The 20,758-nt window shown below is 49.7% G+C and overlaps 1 protein-coding gene across 16 annotated transcripts in view; it reads left to right on the forward strand.

The window, feature by feature from the left end:
* Dysf (dysferlin) overlaps positions 1-20,758 on the forward strand; it is a 201,704-nt gene that overhangs the window by 74,773 nt on the left and 106,173 nt on the right. For 8 of the 16 annotated variants that reach the window (XM_029478331.1, XM_021164302.2, XM_021164306.2 and 5 more), the window contains 9 exons: positions 471-539; positions 670-713; positions 4,506-4,588; positions 12,779-12,820; positions 14,008-14,123; positions 14,445-14,558; positions 15,714-15,891; positions 16,449-16,573; positions 18,181-18,287. In XM_029478331.1, the coding sequence (XP_029334191.1) occupies positions 471-539; positions 670-713; positions 4,506-4,588; positions 12,779-12,820; positions 14,008-14,123; positions 14,445-14,558; positions 15,714-15,891; positions 16,449-16,573; positions 18,181-18,287 (878 nt within the window). The remainder of the gene's footprint in view (positions 1-470; positions 540-669; positions 714-4,505; positions 4,589-12,778; positions 12,821-14,007; positions 14,124-14,444; positions 14,559-15,713; positions 15,892-16,448; positions 16,574-18,180; positions 18,288-20,758) is intronic. The other 8 variants (XM_021164299.2, XM_021164303.2, XM_021164307.2 and 5 more) reach the window with 1 other exon arrangement.

Below are 20,758 nucleotides of genomic sequence, written 5' to 3' on the forward strand. Positions count from 1 at the left end.
TTCCTCCCTCCCTCCCTCCCTCCCTCCCTCCCTCTCTCCCTTCCATTGTTTTGACCTACTGGGAATTGAATGTAGGGTCTTGTTCACATTGGATGAGTGGTCTACTGATGTGTACCTCCCCTCCCAGTGCCATGTGGGGTTTGTATCTCCACTGAATTCTACATGGGTGCTGGTTTGTGGGCCTGGGCCTCAATGGGAGGTAGGGTTGGTGTGTCTCTGTCTAGAGCTGTGGGTTTAGGGTAATGGGGCTGTGGCATTTGCACCAGCTATCCCATTCTGGATCTTATCTTCCATTGAGCCTTGTCTCTGCAGAGACTCCCTGCATCTGAGCTTGCCCTGCATGGCCCAGAGACCTAGGGTTTCAGGGCCAGCTCTAAGAGCAGCCAGTGTGATAGAGGGATGACTTCTGGGTTGCCACAAAGCTCAGATTCCACATAGAGTTCCATGCCCCAATCCTTTGTGTCTCCTAGCTCTGCAGCAAGATCCTGGAGAAGACAGCTAACCCTCAGTGGAACCAGAACATCACATTGCCTGCGATGGTGAGTGGTCCTTTGGAGGACTCAGCACGTCGAGGTCCCTGAGTCCTGCTGGCATCCTTGACTTCCACTTAGTGAGGGGGTGGCTTTCTTCTAAGATTCTGTTCTCATCTAGTTCCCTTTCCTTCCCCAGTTTCCCTCTATGTGTGAAAAAATGAGGATTCGTGTCATGGACTGGTGAGTTCTGGGTCCTTGAAGGGTTGGTCCTCGGGCCTGTTGTTTTGTGCACCAGGGCTGCTGCTGTGACAGAGGGTGCATGTATCAAGGCAGGATATGAGGGTTGTGGGCAGTTATGGGGCAACCTGGAGCTGGGATGCTGTACTGGCAGAAGATGAAGAGGACACAGCCAGGGGCAGTGAGGAGCCCATCTCTGGAGGCTTCCTGAGGAGTTGCTCTGATAAGTCATTGGTTAGGGTAAATGCAGGGCATGGAAGCTAAGCCAGCTGCTGTGTCCTGTGGGGCAGAATGGAAGAAGAGATCCCCTCCGCCAGCTGGAAATGGGGGTTGTATTTCCTGAACAAAAGTCACCATTGCAGGTGTCAAGTAGGTCAGGACAGTAGCCTGTAAGTGTCTTAGACTCTTACCACCTAGTGAACACCAACTTGCAGGCCAGGGCTGTGTCCAGTGAGCACTTTCCTCATGTATGGGTTTATCTGACCCTTGACAAGGTGGCATGGTACTATTTCACAGAGGAGACAGGAAAGAGCAAGTGAGCTGTCCGCAGTGACAGTTCAGAGGACCAACGTGAATGGCAGCTGGAGCTGGTACTCTCTACCTGGCCATGCTGTCTCTCACAGCAGCAGCGAGGTGGCAGCCTTTCTCACACTTGAGGGGACAACAGGGCCCAAGCTCTGTGAGCTCTGAAATGCTAGGCTTTCCACAGAGAGCAAGTTGTCCTTTTCCTGCCCTCAGAAGCGCTGGTCATGTGGCTCCGGGCCACTCTCCTTTGGTTGCAGGCCCACGGCACCCCCAACTAGGAGGATAATGAGAGACCAGGGGAAAAACCCCAGGCCACAGAGCCATTAAAGTATGTGCCAGTTCCCCGGGCCTAAAGAAAACAGATTGAGAGAATTAGAGGGAGAGAAGTGTGGGCAGGGGCCAGGGAGAGGTCCCGAGGTCCACCTCGGCTGGTATGAGCCTCGGGGAAGGGGAAGCGGTTTCGTGGAAAGGTACACTTTACATTCCCTGAGTCGTCTCTGCGTGTCAGCTGGAAATGACTGTGCTGTGTGGACTGGGACACCCCAGTGTGCATGTGTGTGCGTGCATACATCTGTGTGGATGTGTGTGGGTGCGATTAGCCCCAGGGATTGCGGCTGTGCCTGGCCTGACTCCCTTGGAGCTGTGTCAAAGCTATCAGCATACTGTACAATCCAAACACATTACGGAATCTGGTGGCTGCATCTCTGGCTTGGGTTGAAGTGGCACTTTTATTGTGAGTCTATTTTGAGACTCACTGTTTTCCAAAAGCCTTAAAACCCCCAAACCCAGCTCTTGGCCAGAAAGCATGCCACTGCTGGAAGTTTCTATCCAGAAAGTCCTTCTTTTTAGAACCCACAGATGAGCGTCTCCTGTCACCTGAATCTTAGAAATATGACACGGTCCATGTGGCTCTGTAACTTAAGCTTTCATTCAAGTCTTTAAGAATTCCTTTTTTTCACTAAAAACCAAAATTTCCTCAGGGCTGAAAAGATGGCTCAGTGGTTCGGAGTACTTACTGCTCCTGCAAAGGATTAGGGTTCAGGTCCCAGCACTATGTGCCACTCACGATTGCCTGTAACTCCATTCCAGAAGATTCAACACCTTTTTTGTTTATTTTTTGTTTTTGTTTTTGCTTTTGCCTCTGTGGGCAACTACATCATAAACTTGTTCAGGCAAACATACATAGATGATGAAAAAACAAAAAACAACCAACCAAACAAACTTTCCAAACCCCTCCTCAATAGAAGCTACCTCCATGGAAACAACAAACCCCACCCACTCTTCCTCTCCTTTCTATTTAGACAAGGCCAGAAGTCAGAAGCCCAGTTCTCTTTAAGGGAGTGAGCTTAACAATGTTTTAAAAATACCTCCAGGGTTCTTGCCTTTGAGGCATTGGGTTCGATTCCTGTCATAAGAAGCAACCAAGAGAAGGGTGTGTCAGACGTGGGATGTCAGGCTTCGGTGCCACTCCCTCAGGAAGCTTTCTCATGACATGGCTTACCAGAAGCCACGACTTGGACCTGGGCTGCCAGGCTACTCATTCTTCCCAGGGGAAATGTCAAACACCAAACTTGCTCCCTTTCCTGGGAAATCCAAAGAGGAAGGAAGAGATAGAGACTGGGGTGTCTCAGGGGGTTAGGGTTAACGGAATATGAAATCAGCATGCCTTGTATTTGGGAATGGTGCTGAATGCTTCTACCAAGGCTGAAGTGCTCACAGTGGGGAGGAAGCCCCTCTGGGGAGACCAAGAGAAGGGTTTGGGAGTATGCTGGAGAACCTGCCTGAGGGGACACTGCTGACCTCTGGACAGTAATTCTTGTCTGTGGGTCTGGTCCTTGAATCCAAAATTGTTCAGTGCCTGAGGCACTTCCCTCTGGAAGTCTGGAGCCTTCTTGTCTCATACAAAATTGTCTCCTAGCTGGGTGTGGTGGTGCATGCCTTTAATCCCAGCACTCAGGAGGCAGAGGCAGGCGGATTTCTGAATTCGAGGCCAGCCTGGTCTACAGAGTGAGTTCCAGGACAATCAAGGCAATACAGAGAAACCCTGCCTCCCCACCCCCTCAAAAAAATGTCTCCTGACACGGCCATATATGATCTGGGGTTAGAACCATTAGGTGGGGAATCCTGGGTCCATTGTCCAGAGGAAGGGGCAGGTAGTGGTTAGGGCCCAGGATTCCACAGTAGGAGTATCTTGCCTCAGAGCTGTCTGTGAGATGGTGTGTGTGTGTGTGTGTGTGTGTGTGTGTGTGATATGTGATGCATGTATATGGGCATGAATGTAATGGCATACATATGGAAGTCAGAGGACAATTTTGTGGAATCTGTTGTCTCCTCTCTTCTTTTACCTCGATTTGGGGTCCCAGGGATGGACCTCGGGTTGCCAGGCTTTCAGGGAAGCTGCCTTTACTTGCTGACACATCTCACCAGCCCTCTGATAACTAATTGTCTCAATACCAGAACCATCACGTGACTAAGGGTGGGAATCACTGTACTATATACCTGCTAAGGTTTATGCTATGGATCCCAAGAGGGTGCCCTTATTGACTGGTTTGATTGATGTGGATGTGTGTGTGTGTCACATGCATGCATATATGTATACCTGCATGTGGAGGCCAGATGTCAAATCCTCAGCTTTATTTTTGAGATGAGGTCTCTTATTAATCCTGCGGTTTGTGATGTAAGCTATGAACCGCCACCCCTGGCTCTGTTCTTCCTTCCCTGGCTGACAGGGCCTGCGTGCCTCTGCGGCTAAGTTTCCTCAGTCCATGGAGGATGTTAAAGGGTCCTTGGTCGCTAACTCGTTGTGCAGCTCCCCTGTGGGATAAGGGTTGGACACACTTTGCCACAGCTAAAGTCTCTGTACAAGGCATGGCACACCAGCACACGGCCTTGAGATGGCTTCCTGAAACTCCTCTGGATCTAGGCATTTCTTGGGTTCCAAGAACCTTCTGGATCTGAAAACCGCTCTTTGTCAGCAACCTCCTGATCCTCATCCTGCCTGCCTCTCGCCTCCTCCCTGTCAGCCTGGGATGGTGGCCCCCTGTAAGCCCACAGATACGGAGTACAAGGCCATCAAGATGAAGAAGTTGCCCCATGAGGTGTCTTGAGCATGCTCATTTCCTTTCTAGTATCTTTTCCTCATGGGCTTCCCAGGCCTCAGCAGAAGAACGGACCTCTGGCAAATCTGTCACTAAGGTCACTTCCTTCTTGAGTAGACTCTGCCCCATGTCTGCCTCTCATGTTCATGTCCTCTTTCCATCCTTGTTCTAGGGACCGCCTCACTCACAATGACACTGTGGCCACTACCTACTTGGGTATGTCGAAAATCTCTGCCACTGGAGGAGAAATAGAAGGTATGTCTTGCCTGTTCCCAGCTTGCTCCATCTCTCCTCACTCTGTCTTATACCTCAAGATCTGGGAGCCTGAAGGGAGATTCCAGTGAGAGCTCACTAACAGATACCTAGAGTGCTACACACTGAATGGAGGGTGGACAGTCCTGGGGGTGGGGGGATGGTACTACATGCTGGGCTCCACTCTGGCCCCGAATACCCCAGTGATTCCTATTTTGCAATGGATTTTATTGGCCTAGTAAAAATGTAACCCATTGTCAGTTTGTAAAAAAATTAACTAGTGATCTAAAAGAAGACTATGACATTTACCTATGAGCTACCCTTAAGTCCATCACTGCAGGCAAGAACAGCATCCTGAGCTATCTGGGGAAACACACACACACACACACACACACACACGATACATACCTATATACACTAAAATGAGTTGTTTGGTTATTGCTTCTTGTCACTTGGCAATATTAGACTTAGGTCTTGGTTTCTTGTGATCGAGTATTCTTCTAGAACACATTATTATTCTTTTGGTGGTACTCGGGATTGAACCCAGGGCCTTGTACATTCAAGCCGAGTCTTACCTTTTAGGATACAACTGTGATAAGTACATATTTCATCGTAAGTGTACATAATTGACCGAGCTAGCTGATGTGCTGTGCTCAGGCACCTTCTGAGTTTCTTCCTTATAACTAACTTCGCAATGAATGGGTTTTATAGATGAGTTTCATGTTGTGCATAGCTTCAACAACAACAACAACAACAACAACAACAACAACAACAACTGCAGCAACAACAACAACATAGGTCTGGAATGATTGCATAGATGTTAAGAGAATCTCTTGCTCTTGCAGAGGGCCAGGGTTCAGTTCCCAGCACCCACATTAGAATTCTCACAGCTTCCTGCAACTCCGGTTCCAGGGGACCTGACACCTTCTTCCGGCCTTTGAGGGTACCTGCCTGCATCTGGTGTACATACATACATGCAGGAAAACCCACAAAATAAAATAAAATAAATAAATAAAATAAAAATAAAAGTAAAAATAAAAATAGGTTTTTGTTGTTGGGAATAAAACTCAGTGCCTCAGACACTAGGCAAGTGCTCTACCCCGGAGCTGCACCCCCAGCTCTTGAGTGCCCTCTCACATCTATGTTTAACATCAAAGCCAGCAGAGGATTCTAGCATGTTCAAGCCCTTCTGTCAGTTCTGAAGTTGCCCATCAAGAAGTCTGAACTAAGTTATGCTCAGTGACTTCCATACACTTGACGTGATACTGTTTCCACATGGCTAAGACAGTACTGGAGGTGAGACTGGTGCTGCACCTGTAAGCCTAGCATTGGGGATATGTGTAGATGCAGGAAGAGCATCCTCAGTGACTAGGGGAATTAGAGGGCAACCTGGGCTTCAAGAGGCCCTCACCCAAAGATCAAACCAAACTACAACAAAACTCTGAAAACAGTAACAAAGAATTTTGTATACATAGGTGTGTATGTTATATGGTATATATATATATATATATATAATATGCAATATATAATATACAATATGTAACATACAATATACAATATAATATATACTATAAATATAATATATGATATATAACATAACATATAATATATAACATAGTTATTCTGCTATAAATACACACTTCTAGGATGTATCTGATGCTGTGTTTGTGTTTTTCTTGCTGTTCTCTATGACTGTGGGCACTGACTTTGAGCTTGCTGGTAATGTGTCAGTTATATTTGAATACTTTCTGAGAGATGGAAATTAAGTTTGCATGCCGCTCAACCTAATTAATCTCTTTCTTAGTGAGTAAGACACTGTGCCACCATCACCTCCTCAAGACTGTTTTTCAGTCATATCAGCATTGCGTCCCAGCTGATCTGTTTCTGACATCTCCGAATGCCGTCTTTCTCACTTCGGGAACTCTGCAGCGTCTCTTGAGCTCAGCCCTTGGGTTTCTGTCTTCTTGGCCTTCTTGTTAGTGCTTGTGTTTGGTATCTGGGTTATGCCAGCTCTGTAAAATTAATCGGAAAGATTTAAAGTCTTTTAACATCTGGGAACAGTTTATATAACATAGAATATAGTCTTTTGAGGGTTTGAAACAATTCACCCATAAAACCACGTGGGCCTGGTGCCCTTTCTGAGCGGGTGTACTGATGGCTCTTTATAAACTTTGCAGTTTCTCTTGTGATCATTGCTATTTTTAGGTTGCTATTTTTGCTTTTGTCAATTTTGATAATTTATATTTTCTTAGAAAAACATCTCTTATGTGGAGGCTTTAAAATATGTGTACAGTGTTTCTCACGGTGACTTCTAGGATTTAGGGACTTTCTTCTACCTGTGCTGTTTCTTTCTTCTTTATTGTGTTTGTATTTTCTTCTTTTCCCCTCAGTTAGCCTCTCAGCCTTTAAACCAAAAAAAAAAAAAAAAAAAAAAAAAAAAATCTTTATTGGAGATTTCCGTTCTGGATTCCTTGACTCTGTTTAGGCTTATTTTTACTATTTCCTTCTCAAATTTTCTAACTAGCTTATGTTTTTAAAAAAATTTTCTTATCAAATAACAAAAATATGGCTTCTGTTTTATAGGCCATGTATAAATATTTGGCAAGCATCTAGGTTTTATTTAAGCATTTTTTCTTTTGGAGTTGGGGTCTTCTGTAGTCCAGACTGGCCTTGAATTTGTTATTTGCAAAGATGGCCTTGAACTCCAGATCCCAGAGCTTGGTGCGTAGGGATCTGTATATCTCTGCCACTCTGCAAATTTGGTCATTCATGTGCCACCTTCCCAGTGGTCTCTGCCTCTGATAGCACCTTTTAAGTGCTGAAGTGCTGGGACACAAGTGTGCACCATTATCTTGGTTAGGGTTTTACTGCTGTGAACAGACACCATGACCAAGGCAACTCTTACCAGGACATTTATTTGGGGGTTGGCTTACAGGTTCAGAGGTTCAGTCCAGTATCATCAAGGCGGGAACATAGCAACATCCAGGCAGGCATGGTGCAGAGGGAGCTGAGAGTTCTACATCTTTATCTGAAGGCTGCTAGCAGAATACTGTCTTCCACCCACACCCACACCCACAGTGACACGCCTACTCCAACAAGGCCACACCTACTCGAACAGGGCCACACCTTCTAATCGTGCCACTTCCTGGGCCAACCGTATACAAACCATTACAACCATCATGGCTGGTTTATGTGATGCCTGTGAAAGTACCCAGAGCTTTGTGTATGCTGGGCACACACTCTGCCAAATGAACTATGCACCTCCAGCCTTTAGTTTTAGGTTTATTTTTAAAACCTATTTCCCCCTTTAATATGTAACACGCTTTGAATTGGTTTTGGTGTATTTGCTGAGAACAGTCCGATCGGTTTCCTGTGTGGGCATCTGACTAGATTCTGAATGAATCTAGAAGATGCTGGTCATGCAGAATTTGTAACTTCCAAGAAACAGCTTGTTGGGCGCTCCTGTTGTGTGTACCTCGCCAAGTGTGCTCACTCAAACTGAGTCACTGTGATAGCTCAGGGTGGCCACCCTTGTGCTGGAAGCCTATGGCTAGCCAGGACACCTTCTGTCGATTCTTGCTTCAATTTATCTGAGATAAGCGTCTTGAGTCGAATGACTCTTATTCTCGCCTCTGCCCCGGACAGCTGAAGGCAGGATGGGATGGGGTAGCCTTGAGAACCCTGGCTCTGCAGCCTGCTGGGGCTCAAGTTCTTTATACTCAGGGGAGACACTCAATCTCCTCTCTACAAAGTGGAGCTTCTCATCATCTTTCTCTTAGGGATCCGGTGGATTATCCCAGCCCCACTGGTGTCTGAGATTCAGTGGTCAGAGGCAGCGGGTATTCATGCACTTCACCTTCAGCATCATCCACTGATCGTTTTTTTGTTTTTTTGTTTTTTGTTTTTTGTTTTTTGTTTTTTTCTGCATCAATTCTGGTCCTCTTTGCTCTGGTCCATCTCCCCACAGAAGTTATCCCAAAACTTGCCTGAACTTGAGAACTCCAAACTGTTTCTCGTATCATTCAGATGGAGGTTCTCCTGAGCCTTACGAAAGTGTGTCCCCCTCTAAGATGGAGGCTTTCGAGCTTAGCATAGCCTGCTTGATAGTCCCCTCCCTCTCTCAATGCTATGCACTTTCTATTGAGGCATGCTCTGTAGAGGTGTTTGCACAGGCAGGGCGGGGCGTCCCTGCCCTCTGCCCCTCTGCAGCTTTGCTGGTTCATGAGTCTCTCATGCCCTCTTTTTAACTCCTCCGAAACATTTTTCAAAATAAAAAAAATTTTTTTGAGACAGAGTCACACTACGTAGCCTTGACTGGCCTAGAACTTGCATTTCCGGTGTCTGGTGTACGGTGGTTGGAGGAAGTTAGTTTGGCCTTGAACTCATAGAGCTCTGTCTGCCTCTGGCTCAAGTACCTGGATTAAAGGTATATACTGCACTCTTGGTGTATTTTAAGGTAGGGTCTCTTGTCATCTCAAACTGGCCTTGATTTTACTGTGTGAGATCAAGCCTAGAATGATCTTTAATTTCTGATCCCCCGTCTCCACTCCCCCAAGTGCTGAGATTACAGGCATATGCCACCATGCCTGATTTATGTAGTATGGGAAATTGAACACAGGGTTTCATGCATGCTAGGCAGCTACTCTACCAGCCGAGTTATATCCTCAGTCCCAAAGGCTAGTTACAGAAAATCTCCAACACACACCAAGGTTGAGTCTTATCCCGTGATCTCCTTGGTACTCTCCTCTCAGCACCTAGCATTGATCTGCTATTCGGACCACATCAATGAGACTTTGAACAATCCAACACATACAGACATGCTTCTGGAAGGTATCCCTCCCAGGTGTGAGGACTCTGTCCCAGAGTGTACCCTGTCTACACAATGAGCTGCTCAGAGGGTTTGGTGAACTGGTGCTTTGCACATACATGTAGCAGCGTGAGGTTGGAGACAGCGTTCATCTGGGTAAAAATGAGGCCGTTCTGACTAACCTGCATGTCACAAGTCTGCTTCAGTTTTCAGACTGTCTCTGTCTCTGAATACAGGAACTAATGACAGTCAAGGCACAACACGGCATTTTAAGTGTTTTTTGGGGAAGTTTCTGATATGATACAGCTGTGCCTCTGTATTCATCTGATGAGAGTTTAGGCTTTCCCCCAGCCACATCATCGTTTATTTTTGATGTATTCTTTTTGTTACATAGATACTTCTTCTTTTTATTGTATAATTTATTTATTTATTCACTTAATTATTATACTGGGAAATAAATTTAGGGCCTCGGCATGCTTGCTAAGCACCCACCACTATGCCATAGATCCAGTCTCTCATCACCCTGGTTTTAATGAGGTGAGAAAGTTGTCTCCATGGTCACTAGATGGCACTCAAGTCACGAGCAACCCAGTGAGCTCAGGGGTGTCGTCAAGGGCTGGACCACAGCTTGTTCTTGTAACCAGCTGATGATTTCTGGAATGTGCAGCGAAGGAGCCAGATCAATATGACAACAGAGCTAAATTTATTGATCAAATTTGGTTATTCTTTGGGACTTCCCGGGTTCTCTGAGGCCCCTTCCTGTAGAGATGAGTCCCTTTCTCAGGTGGACGCAGCTGTCTGGCCTGAAGGTTGTCACTTCCTTTGCCCATGGCTACATTTCTTTCCCTAGCCTGGGAAAGTACACTGCCTTGTTTTCTTGTTTCTCCCAAACACAACACAAACTATACTGTATGTTGTTAGAGTGCTTGCCCAGCGTGCAGAAGCCCTGGGTTCCACTTCCAGCACCATATGGTAGCCCAGCACTTGCATGGTAGAGGCAAAGGGATCAGAAGTGTGAGGCCATCCTGGTTACATAGTGAGTAAAAGACCCACGGGGCTAACTCATTGAGACTGTATCTCAAAACAATGACTATGACAACAATAGCAACAGCAGCAGCAGCAAACCAACCAATCGAACCCACTTCTTTCTGCCTTGAGCTCCCCGATGATTTGATTCAGCCTCGAGTTTTGTTTTTGTGATCTTGTTTTTGTCCCCAGTAAGGACAAGACCTAACACGAACCTCTTAAGCACTTCTGCCCGCAGTTTGCTTGGGCACACTGAAGTACTCTTTGGACCCTGTGCACCAACGTATTAAGGGAAGACTTTGTTATTATTATTATTATTATTTAAAGGAGTATGCCCTCTTAGATGTGGCCATTCTTTTGAAAGGTGGTAAGCTCATGGGACCTGTGATACTTGCAGGCATCTTTGACGCTGTCACCCATATGGACAGTGTGCTCCAGAACGGTACTGGGAAAACCAAAGTTGTCTTTGGATTTTGGATGACAGTGAATTTCCCAGTAGTCTCCCCTTTTCCCTCTTGCCTGGACCAGGCTGGTGTCAAGCAGCCAAAGCCGTGGGCTTGGGGCTCTGCCGAGCCTTGGGAGCTGGCAAGGCTGACTGAAGGCAGTGGCTGGGCTTCTCCAGGGTACACGCATGTCCCCAGGGACCGCCTGCTGAGCTGTGACTTGTGGCTGGCAGCCTGTTCTGTCTCTTCCAGTTCTTCCAGGTGAGGGAACTGGGCTTCACTCTCACAGTAAAAAGCTAGGCGTGTTCATTTGGGACTTGGGGCTTCCTTGGACCCAACTCTCCAGGCTCAGGGAAAACACAGCGAAACACTTGTGTTTTGGCAGAAAGACGACCAGGACTAAATAGCGGCTTTGTGTTGGTGGCTTCTTTGCTCTCCCGCCCTTGACTTTATGAGCTGTCTGCAGACACAGGGGCGAGAACCTGGGGTGAACCTCAACATCGGAGACCTGTGACCTGTTCTCAAGTTGGGAAGCACTGGCCCAAGATGTCAGCAAGGCTGAGCCAATGCCCACAGTCCTATCTGCTTATGGCTCCTAAATCTACAAACGAAAAGGAGGCCTGTGCAGTTCCAGCCACCACCCAGCAGGTGGCTAGCTTGCTGGTGGGACTGATAGATAACTATCACTGACTGGCTACCAGGATAAAAGCCAGTCTCTAGCAAGAACACAGGGGTCCCATCTCTGAGTCTGCTTTCATTAGTCCAAGATAACAGGCTCCTCCCGCTAAAGCATCATTTGGGATGAGCTTAAAGTAGACTCTGGGGACCACAGCTGTGCCTGTGTTGTGTATGTCACTCTTCCAGGCTGAGAACTCTCCTATGCCAGGGCCAGCTCAGTTCCTGTAGATAAGAAAATCTTCACAAGGTACACTCTCTGCCACACTGATTCTTGCCACTAGCCTTGGGGGCCGAGACCTGACTGCAGAAATCAGAAGGCCAGATCAGGACCTTGCCCTCTCTAGGTCTCTGGCTTCAGTTCTCCATCCCTGCTTTTACCTCCTGACCACCATATATTTGTGCTTCACACTCCTTTCTGTGAGCCTTCCAGAGCCGTCCAACCTGGGTTCTCTGGGCCACAATGGATGAAGAATTGTCTTAGGACACATTAAATCCAGGATGTCCAAGCCACACTCTGAGAGTTATAAGAGAGTACACATACTTACTTTGAGTGACACTGGAGCACGACAGGCCATTATCGGCTACATGTGACTGTTCGTTGGATATCCTCTGGCAGTTCCTAGCAACTATCATGAATCTGTGGGAACATAAAACGGTTAGAATATTCTTATTACATTTATTTTAATGGCTGTGCATGGACATGCTCCTGTGTATATGCTATCATTTGTCTCTTATCTTCACCGGAAGTGGCTGGTGATAGGAGCCAGACCCAGGTGGTTCACGTTGAGAAAATAGTATGTTGCTGTCTGTGGCAATACTAGAAATACCCACTAGGTGGAGATGTTGTGCCTTAAATGGCCTTGGCTCAGTGTGCTGGGCCCAAGTGTCAGTCTCATGCTTGGGTTTGGAGCCCAGGGTATTCACTTGTCCACAATGGCTCTTTAGCGTTTCTCTTTTCATGTTTCTTTCTCTGCACCATTCCTCCTAATCTACCTGTATATAATGAAGAAAAAGCACGTTTTCTCCTGTGCGTTGTTTCTTGAGTATGTTGGATGGAGGTTCAGGTCACAGAGGTGCGGAGGGCTGTCTGGTTGGAGTTGGGGGGCAGGGTATGTGCTTTCCTTTGTTGTACATTCACAGAGCCCGTCCCCCAGCTCTCCGTCCAGACTCCTGTTCATGTAACCATTCTCCACCCAGCCACACCCATCCTAACTCCTCTTCCATTTCTTTATGCTTCAGAGGAGCCTGCAGGTGTACTCAAGAGTCCACAAGCCACTGACCGTACGTTGCTGTCACCTAGGGATCCACGAGGGGATGGGACATTGGGGTTTCTGCTGGAGGGGAATTTTCTGACTTGCATGAAGGGGATTGAGTCACAGCCGGGTCTCTGAGTTGACCGCTGGCAAGTCGCAGCCACTGGGTAACTGATATGAATTACTTGAGATGCTTTAAGGCCAGTTTCCTTTAGATCTCCCAGACCCTCCCTAAGCTTGTTGCACCAACCATGCTTCCAACATGGGGGTCAGAGTAGGCCAGGGGGATTGTGAGGCATCTTGAGGATCTGGAGGTGGCCAGGGGAATGAGAAGCGCTTGAAGCATAATTCATGAGATAAATCATGATCGTGATGACTGACAAGCAGTTGGTAGCGGTCCCCTGCGTCTGATCATTCCAAGCTTCCCCCTTTGCTTCGCAAAGCCAAGCCCTGTCTGCACTGGGGTCTGGAGGAGGAAGTATGAGGAACAATGATAGGCAGGGTAGCTCTGGCTGCCCCTGCCTCTCCCAGGCCCCTGCACTGTCTCAGCAGCATGGCTTAAGGTGGACAGCCTCATGTCTCGCTGAGCAGGTCTCAGCTCTGTGTGGAGGCTGTTTTCTCCGTGCTTGCCCTGGCTTAGCCTTGTGTGGATGGAGACACCGGGATGGTCCTGATGATGGTTCTGCCTTGAGCATCCTGAATGTCCTGCCTTTGCAGGGTCAGAGGGTAGCCTGTGAGGTCCTGTCCCAGGAAGGGCAGCTGTGGCATTGTCAAGAGAACATGTGATGATAATCTCTCCATTTTCCATCTTCTCCTGGGACATGGCTTCTCTGGTCACCTGGCTCTGAACCCACCTCTGTTCCCCCTCCCCCATGGTCTGAGCCGCAGCTTGTGTGTGGCCAGCTGAGTGTGCTGCATCTTTGCTATCCTGTGCTCAGTCACATCTCTGAGACTCAGTTTCCTCATCTGTCAAATAGGACTAATGAGATAGTAGGAATAGTCTCATTTCAGTAGATCAAGGACCCAAGGGACAGATTATAGGGAGTTGATTATAGTCATTGCTAGTGTAGTATTAGTTATACATGTTCAGGGGCCACTTATGGTGCATATGGGGGAAACTGAGGGCTAGAGATGGGATCCCCATCTGAAGGTGGATCAGCGGAACCTGAAAGGCTCTACAGGGCCACCTCTCTGATACCTTCTTGTATCTTCTAGTGGATGACAACCTGGGCTTCCTTCCCACTTTTGGGCCCTGCTATGTGAACCTCTATGGCAGTCCCCGAGAGTTCACGGGCTTCCCAGATCCTTATGCAGAGCTCAACACAGGAAAGGTGAGCAGCCAAGCACAGCCTCTAAGGGTCCTCAGCCCGGCCTGGCACTGTGTGGGCCCAGATGATATGCCACTGGCCTCACGAGGCCTGAACAAACCCTCAGAGCACCTCCTTCTGTTTGGGCTTCTTTCTCCGGGCCAATTGGACCTGCTCACTGCCTTCATTCCGGGACGCCCAGGCCCATCCCCCTCAGCCTTCATGCCCTTGGACAGGGCCTGAGGATTGATTGGTCTATCCCCATCCATAGTGGTGAATGCTGTCATGCGTTGTGTTTTCCTGCCCCCTGACCCCTTTGCTCGTGACTGTGACTTTCTCTTGCAGGGAGAAGGTGTGGCATATCGAGGCAGGGTTCTGTTGTCCCTGGAGACCAAACTGGTGGACCACAGTGAGCAGAAGGTGGAAGACCTCCCTGCTGATGATATCCTGCGTGTGGAGGTGAGGGTGTGCTCTGGGACAGAGCTGGCTTGGGAACAGGAACCAGGTGGCTAAGTACCATGGTGCAGGGCCTTCTTCAGTTCTGACCTGCATTCACTGTAGGGGCACTTCTCAGGGATAAGGGGAGAATAGTGTGATATTCTGCCCCCCCCTCCCCCAGGGATGCTTTGAGGTTTAAGGGAGAGAGATGAAAGTATTACAGGAACTCAGAACTTGATACAGCTCATGATGAGGTCAGTGGACACCATTTGCCACTGATGTCTTCAAATCCAGCATGCTGCAGTGTGGCTGTTGTTAGCCCTTTTTATACTTGAAGACTCTGAGGCCCCAGAAAGATCAGAGCCACGCATGGTCCTCAGGAACATTAGGGCACTGTGGTTAGCACCTCAGGAGTCCATGCTGGCCCTCCCATCTGCCAGGTACCTCACTTTCCCTGTCTGTAGTCACATTTACCTTAGGAGATGGTGGTAAGATGAGATGATATATAGACACACACAGTAGGCGCTCAGTAAGTGTTATCTATCATTACAGTTCACATGGTCCAAAACTTATCTGATCCATTTCCTTTCCCCCAGCTTTCCAAAGAGGTGACTATAATAAAATTGTGTTGTTTCATGTCAAATCACATGAGTGTTTTAAACTGTCTCTGCCCTGCGCCTTGGGCTTGGAATGGTCATCGTGAGCTGTACGTTATGAGCATATGACTGAGGCTGCCTGTGCAGACTGCAGTGTGTGCATGTGTGTTTGTCTGGGCAAGGCATGATCACTGAGAGTTTTCAGCCCCTTTAAGGGGCAGATGAGGTGTAGGATGCCCTGAGGGACACTGCAGGAGACCCTGCTCTGTGGACATGGCGGTGCCACTGATGCTGGTTTGGATTAAGGAGCAGCCGCCTGACCTTGGAGGAGCAGATTGTACTAGGAAACAAGAGCACAGACCTTGCACAGACCTGGAAAGGGTTTGTTCACTCAGTAACCAAGTCTGGAGGCTGCGCCTTTGGACCATCTGTCACTTTCTGCCCAGCCAGAAGGAGTTTCTGAGTCCTGGTCATGGCTCGGGCCTGCCGTCTATGAGATCCGCACTGGGGGTGGTGGGGTGGTGGGCAGGGTCTTGTTTGTCTCCCCCTGTGATCTCTGGCCTGCTCACTCTGCCTGCAGAAGTACCTGCGGAGGCGCAAATATTCCCTCTTTGCTGCCTTCTACTCAGCCACAATGCTGCAGGATGTGGATGACGCCATCCAGTTCGAGGTCAGCATTGGGAACTACGGGAACAAGTTCGACACCACCTGCCTGCCCTTGGCCTCCACCACCCAGTACAGCCGGGCAGTCTTTGATGGTGGGTGAGGCTGGAGGGGACCTGGGTCATAGGGCAAATGCCAATCCTTGCCTCCTGTGGAAACCACAGCAAATCTTGTGGTGTGTTCCTCTCCTGTAATTCTTGTGTTGTCCCTCATACCCCTCTTGGGGGCAGGGGCACTGCACCCACAGTTTGAATTCCTGCAGGCTTGATCACCACGGTTCTGTAGTTGCCCTGGTCCTGAGCTATTGCCGTCATCACATGGGGCTTGGGGGCTTGGCTTGGAGACCTTGACCGATGTGAGCTTGGGTCTTCCAGAGATCTTCTATCAGCCCTCTTGTTTTGATGTGAGAGTCAGAGCACTTGGTCCCACCCACTCTGTCCCCCAGGTGTGCTCAGGCACCGTGCTTAGATCCTGGGAACTACCAGCCACAGCACAAGCATTTAAGGAGAAAGCAGAGCTGGTCCTCCTATCTTGAGTCCTGTCTCAAGCCGGGCCAGCTCTGAAAGCTCTGTGACCTGAGCTCTATGCTCTGCAGAATGGCATTTCACGGCCCTGGGCCTGCAGTGCTCAGGTCTCTCCCTCTCCCTTGTAGGATGCCATTACTATTACTTGCCTTGGGGCAACGTGAAGCCCGTGGTGGTGCTGTCCTCATACTGGGAAGACATCAGCCATCGAATTGAGACCCAAAACCAGCTCCTCAGGGTCGCTGACCGGCTGGTGAGTGGAATCCTGTCCAGACACGGTGCCTGGTTGAAGGATGTGCATGCAGACTTGTAGAGATGGGGTATCAAGGGTGCTGGGGATGCCCGAGGTGGCTGTTGGAGATGACTGAAAGATGGAGGGTTGAGAGATAACTGAAGTGTCAGGATACGCTTGGTATTCTCTAGTTGTGCCAGAAACTTCCAGCCAGCAGCTAAAAGCCAGAAGCTAGGGGCTCCAAACTTAGATGCAGGTGGCCTTCATGGCTGCTGAGGGAGAGGTGTGGAGTATGGTGGAGAGATCAACTAAGGAGCATCAAGATGATGCCATAGGGACAATGAGAGGAAGTGGGAGACGAGGACCGAGGACCATATCTAGCGTATCATGGCAAGGACTCAGGGGAGGGTGAGACGGTCCTGGGAGGCCAATGGCTTTCTCGGGAGCTCGTGGAACTTCAGGCTGCCGGGCCTTGGTGCATTTGTCTTGGGGAGATGAGGTGCTTTGAGAGAAATGATCTGGGGTCCAAAGCTGGGAACCCGGGGAGAGAGGCGGAGTGTTTGAATGTGAGGGATATTCTGTGTGGGAGTGAGGAGAGGCTTCAGGGAACCCCTCTGCCCTTTTAGGCTACCTTATGTTTCATCAGGGCATGCAGGAGAATCTTGAGAGGGCACAGATGTGAAGGCCAAGGGAGGGGTGAAGGATGCTGGGAAGCCGCTGGCTGTGGCTCCAGGCTCCCTTCCAGGGAGCATCACCCAAGTGGGGAAAGTGAGTGTGGCTGCATGGTAGGGATGAGGGGCAGCATGGGGAAGGTCGGGCTGATGAACACAGTAGGAAGGGAGGCAGAAAGGCAAGGAAGGGGCGGTGTCCCTGAATTTGGCAGCTGCTGCTGGTGGGCAGCTAACGCCAGCGGGGGAACTTAGAGTTGAGACTGCAGAGTCACTGTCCTGCTGTCCTCTGGGCTCCTCATTATTCTACCAGAAGACCACAGTTCCCCGACAGCAGGAGCTGAGTTTTCTTCCTAGGGTTTGTTCCCCAGGGTGGAACACACATCACATGCCCTGACACGTGGAGAGGGCTACTTAGGAGACTGAGGCAGCTTTGGGCTAACAGGTATTTTGGAGTTGGCCTTCCAGCCCAGGACCTTGCCCTAGGAAAAGTGCCCAGAGAAGGGGATCAGATGAAATGCAAGAGAGCCAGCTCTGGGTGTCTGCTCTTTATGCCCATTGGTGGCTGCATGACTGCTGGGGAAACTGGCTAGATCTGAATCTGGCAGTGTGGGCCATTCCAGAAAAGACTGACCAGTGTTGTCTCAGAGAGATCCACTCCCCTGAGGGGACTCAGGCCTGGTGTTGAGGTGGCAGGTGGGAGGGGATGCATCCAGGCTGTGAAAAATCTCTATTTAGCAAAGGATCGCCTTGTGTCCATTCATGTGTGAGACTGGGGATCTGGCTTGAGAATAGAGCCGTAGGGATGCATGGGGCATCCTGGAAGGTTCTGGAGCCAGATTGAGTCTGGCTTTGCCTTGTCCTGCTCCTACTATCTATTCCTTTCTGGCTCGGTAACAGGGTCTGGGCTGGGTCCTGCTCCGTGGTGATACTCCTAACCTAGGGATGCTTGTTCCCCAGGAAGCTAACCTGGAGCAGGTCCACTTGGCTCTGAAGGCACAGTGTTCCTCCGAGGATGTGGACGCCCTGGTGGCTCAGTTGACAGATGAGCTCCTTGCAGACTGCAGGTAGGGGGTCCTTGGCACCTTCAGATGCCTCTCCTGGCTCAGCCAAGGCTGTCTCCTCAGGAGTGTTCGTGTGTGGTGGTGAGCAGAAGCACGTCTCCCAGCCACGCTTGGCCAGCAGTCTGGCCGGTGCTGAGCCCAGAGGTGCTGGAGCCTGCACCGGGAGTTGAAAAGGTGACGTTCAGAACAGGTCATAAATCTCCCCGCAGCAGCAGCAGCAGCAGCTGTGGGCCGGGCGGGCGACCGGCTCACCTGAATGGGACGCATTGTGTGTCTGATCCCCGACCTCATAGCTCCCTGATGGAATCTCCAGGAGAAGCTGGGGTGGGGGCACCCCTCCTTCCCCCAAGGCCATGTTGTCGGGGACCATGGTTTCTGTTTAGGCTTTCGCTGCATACAGATGATTGTCAGCTTCAGGAAAAGGGGTGTCTGGGAGTGAGGAGGAAAGGGACTGCGGGTCAGCGGAGGAGGGGGCTCCCCACTCCCAGGAGGGCTAGCAGTAGTGTTTCCATGGGAGCTTTGAAGTTGAATTTGGCGTGAAGAACCACTCCTTAATAATCTCTAATCAACAAAGGAGTGGTACCGTGAGGAGGCTTGTGTAAAAGGAACCGTGATTCCCACAGTGACAAATGCAAGGAACCAGGAGACCTGCCCCTCACCACAGTCGGCTGGTTTTCAGTAGCCCTGCCTTGGAGGGTCCTGGTTTCTCAGTTATGAAACAGACTTGGTCAGAACCACTCTCCTGAACTCTCTGGGTTCTGAGTGAAGATAGCCATCTCCCTCACCCTATCTTTTTCTTTCTCAGGCTAGCTGGAGAACACAGTTGAAGGGCATCAGAGAAATGCTTTCACTATGAGATATGTGAAACTGGTGGCTAGGTGTTTGCATACCCTGGTTAGGAAGTGATCCCAAGGAAATGCCCCTACCCCACCCTAAACAGATCATTCCTCCATTCTCCATACCTTCCTGAAACCAGGCTCAGCCCCAGCTCTGTTGATAACTTGAGCCCTCTAGGTAGGCATGGCCTGTGGGAGCTCAGAGCAGATGCAGACAGTGGAACTCAGGCAATCTTCCCAAAGAGATTGCTTATGGAAATGTAAAGGTCGGACATGGAGAAGACACTCCCCAGACCAAGGCATGTAGCCCTAAAATGCCTGCCATCTTCAGGGCTACCAAGGATAGTTGATTTCTAGCAAGGTAGGCTTTAAGGGGCTCTGCCAAGGAGAGCTCAGGCTTGGGTACGCTGAGGAAGAAGGAGACTCCTGGGCCAGATGCTTGCTGTGCCTTCAGGATGACAAGAGAGGAGACACAGGGCTGCAAAGTAACCTAAGGTACAGGCACCTAAGGCAGGAGCTGGGGAGGGTGGGTGTGGAGGGAGCAGAGAGCAGCGCAGAGTTTGCAACAGGCACTGTGTGGGAAGTTTGTGCCTATTCTAGTCACCAAGCAAAAACCTCTGATCATACAATTCTCTGAGGGCCAAATAAGGAAACTGAGGCACACAGAGATTGATTGACACACCCAGACCCACATAGATAGGACATGGGGCCCTGGAGAGGCACCCTAGCTATGGCCACAGCAGCTGGGTGGGCTTTGGGACCATTCTCTGAGAGGCTTAGCAGGAGGGGAGCAGAGTAGGGGCCAGGTGATGAGGCATCAGGAAGTGGCCTTGGTCTGGGGGAGGAGGGAATGTGGTGCTGGAGGGGGGCACACAGGGCACAATTATCTTGCAGGGGCTGCAAGGAGGGGGGTAGGCATCTTTTCCCCCTGTGCCTTGGGTGTGCCTACAGAAAGGCTTCTGTGCCTAGTGCCCAGTGATGCCACTTCTGGACAGTGGCTGACAGAAAATGAATTTCTGCAGTACTGTTCATGGTAATTGTGGAGTGGAGCAGGCAAGTCTGTGGGGCTGGTGGGATCCAATCCCTAGTCAATCTGAGGTGCTGGGACATTGGAGTCTGTGGGACTTGGTCCCAGGCTGTCTTTAGTGCCCTCTTAGGGAGGATGTATCTGGAACTCTGTCAAGGCTCTTCCGCCACTGTCCTGAGGCAGGAGGATGCCCAGGCCTCTGTGGGGCATCAGTCCCAGGACAGGAACCTGGAGTGGGAATGGGCTCTCATCTTCTCAGGATATTTGTCAGGACTACCAGGATCCATGACATGATTTGACATGGATCAGGAAGGGACTCCAGATCCATCCCTCCAAGCACCACTTGAGGCTGCCACCATGCTTCCTGAGGCTTGGGTATAAGCAGGTGTCATGGCTGACCTGGGCTGACTACCTGCTATCAGCCTTATTGTCTCCAGGTAGAATCCTTCCCTAGCTCACCCTGAGCCTCCCCCCAATCCCTGCCACCCCCTGCACCAATGTACCAAAGCTCTCTTCTCTGAACTCTGGGCTCACTGGGTCTCTTCTCCATGCCCATCCTTCTGGTCTGGGCCAGGCTGTGTCTAAGGCCACACATGCGCCGCCCCCCCCCC

Source organism: Mus caroli, chromosome 6, assembly GCF_900094665.2.
Source record: "Mus caroli chromosome 6, CAROLI_EIJ_v1.1, whole genome shotgun sequence".
NCBI lineage: Eukaryota > Metazoa > Chordata > Mammalia > Rodentia > Muridae > Mus > Mus caroli.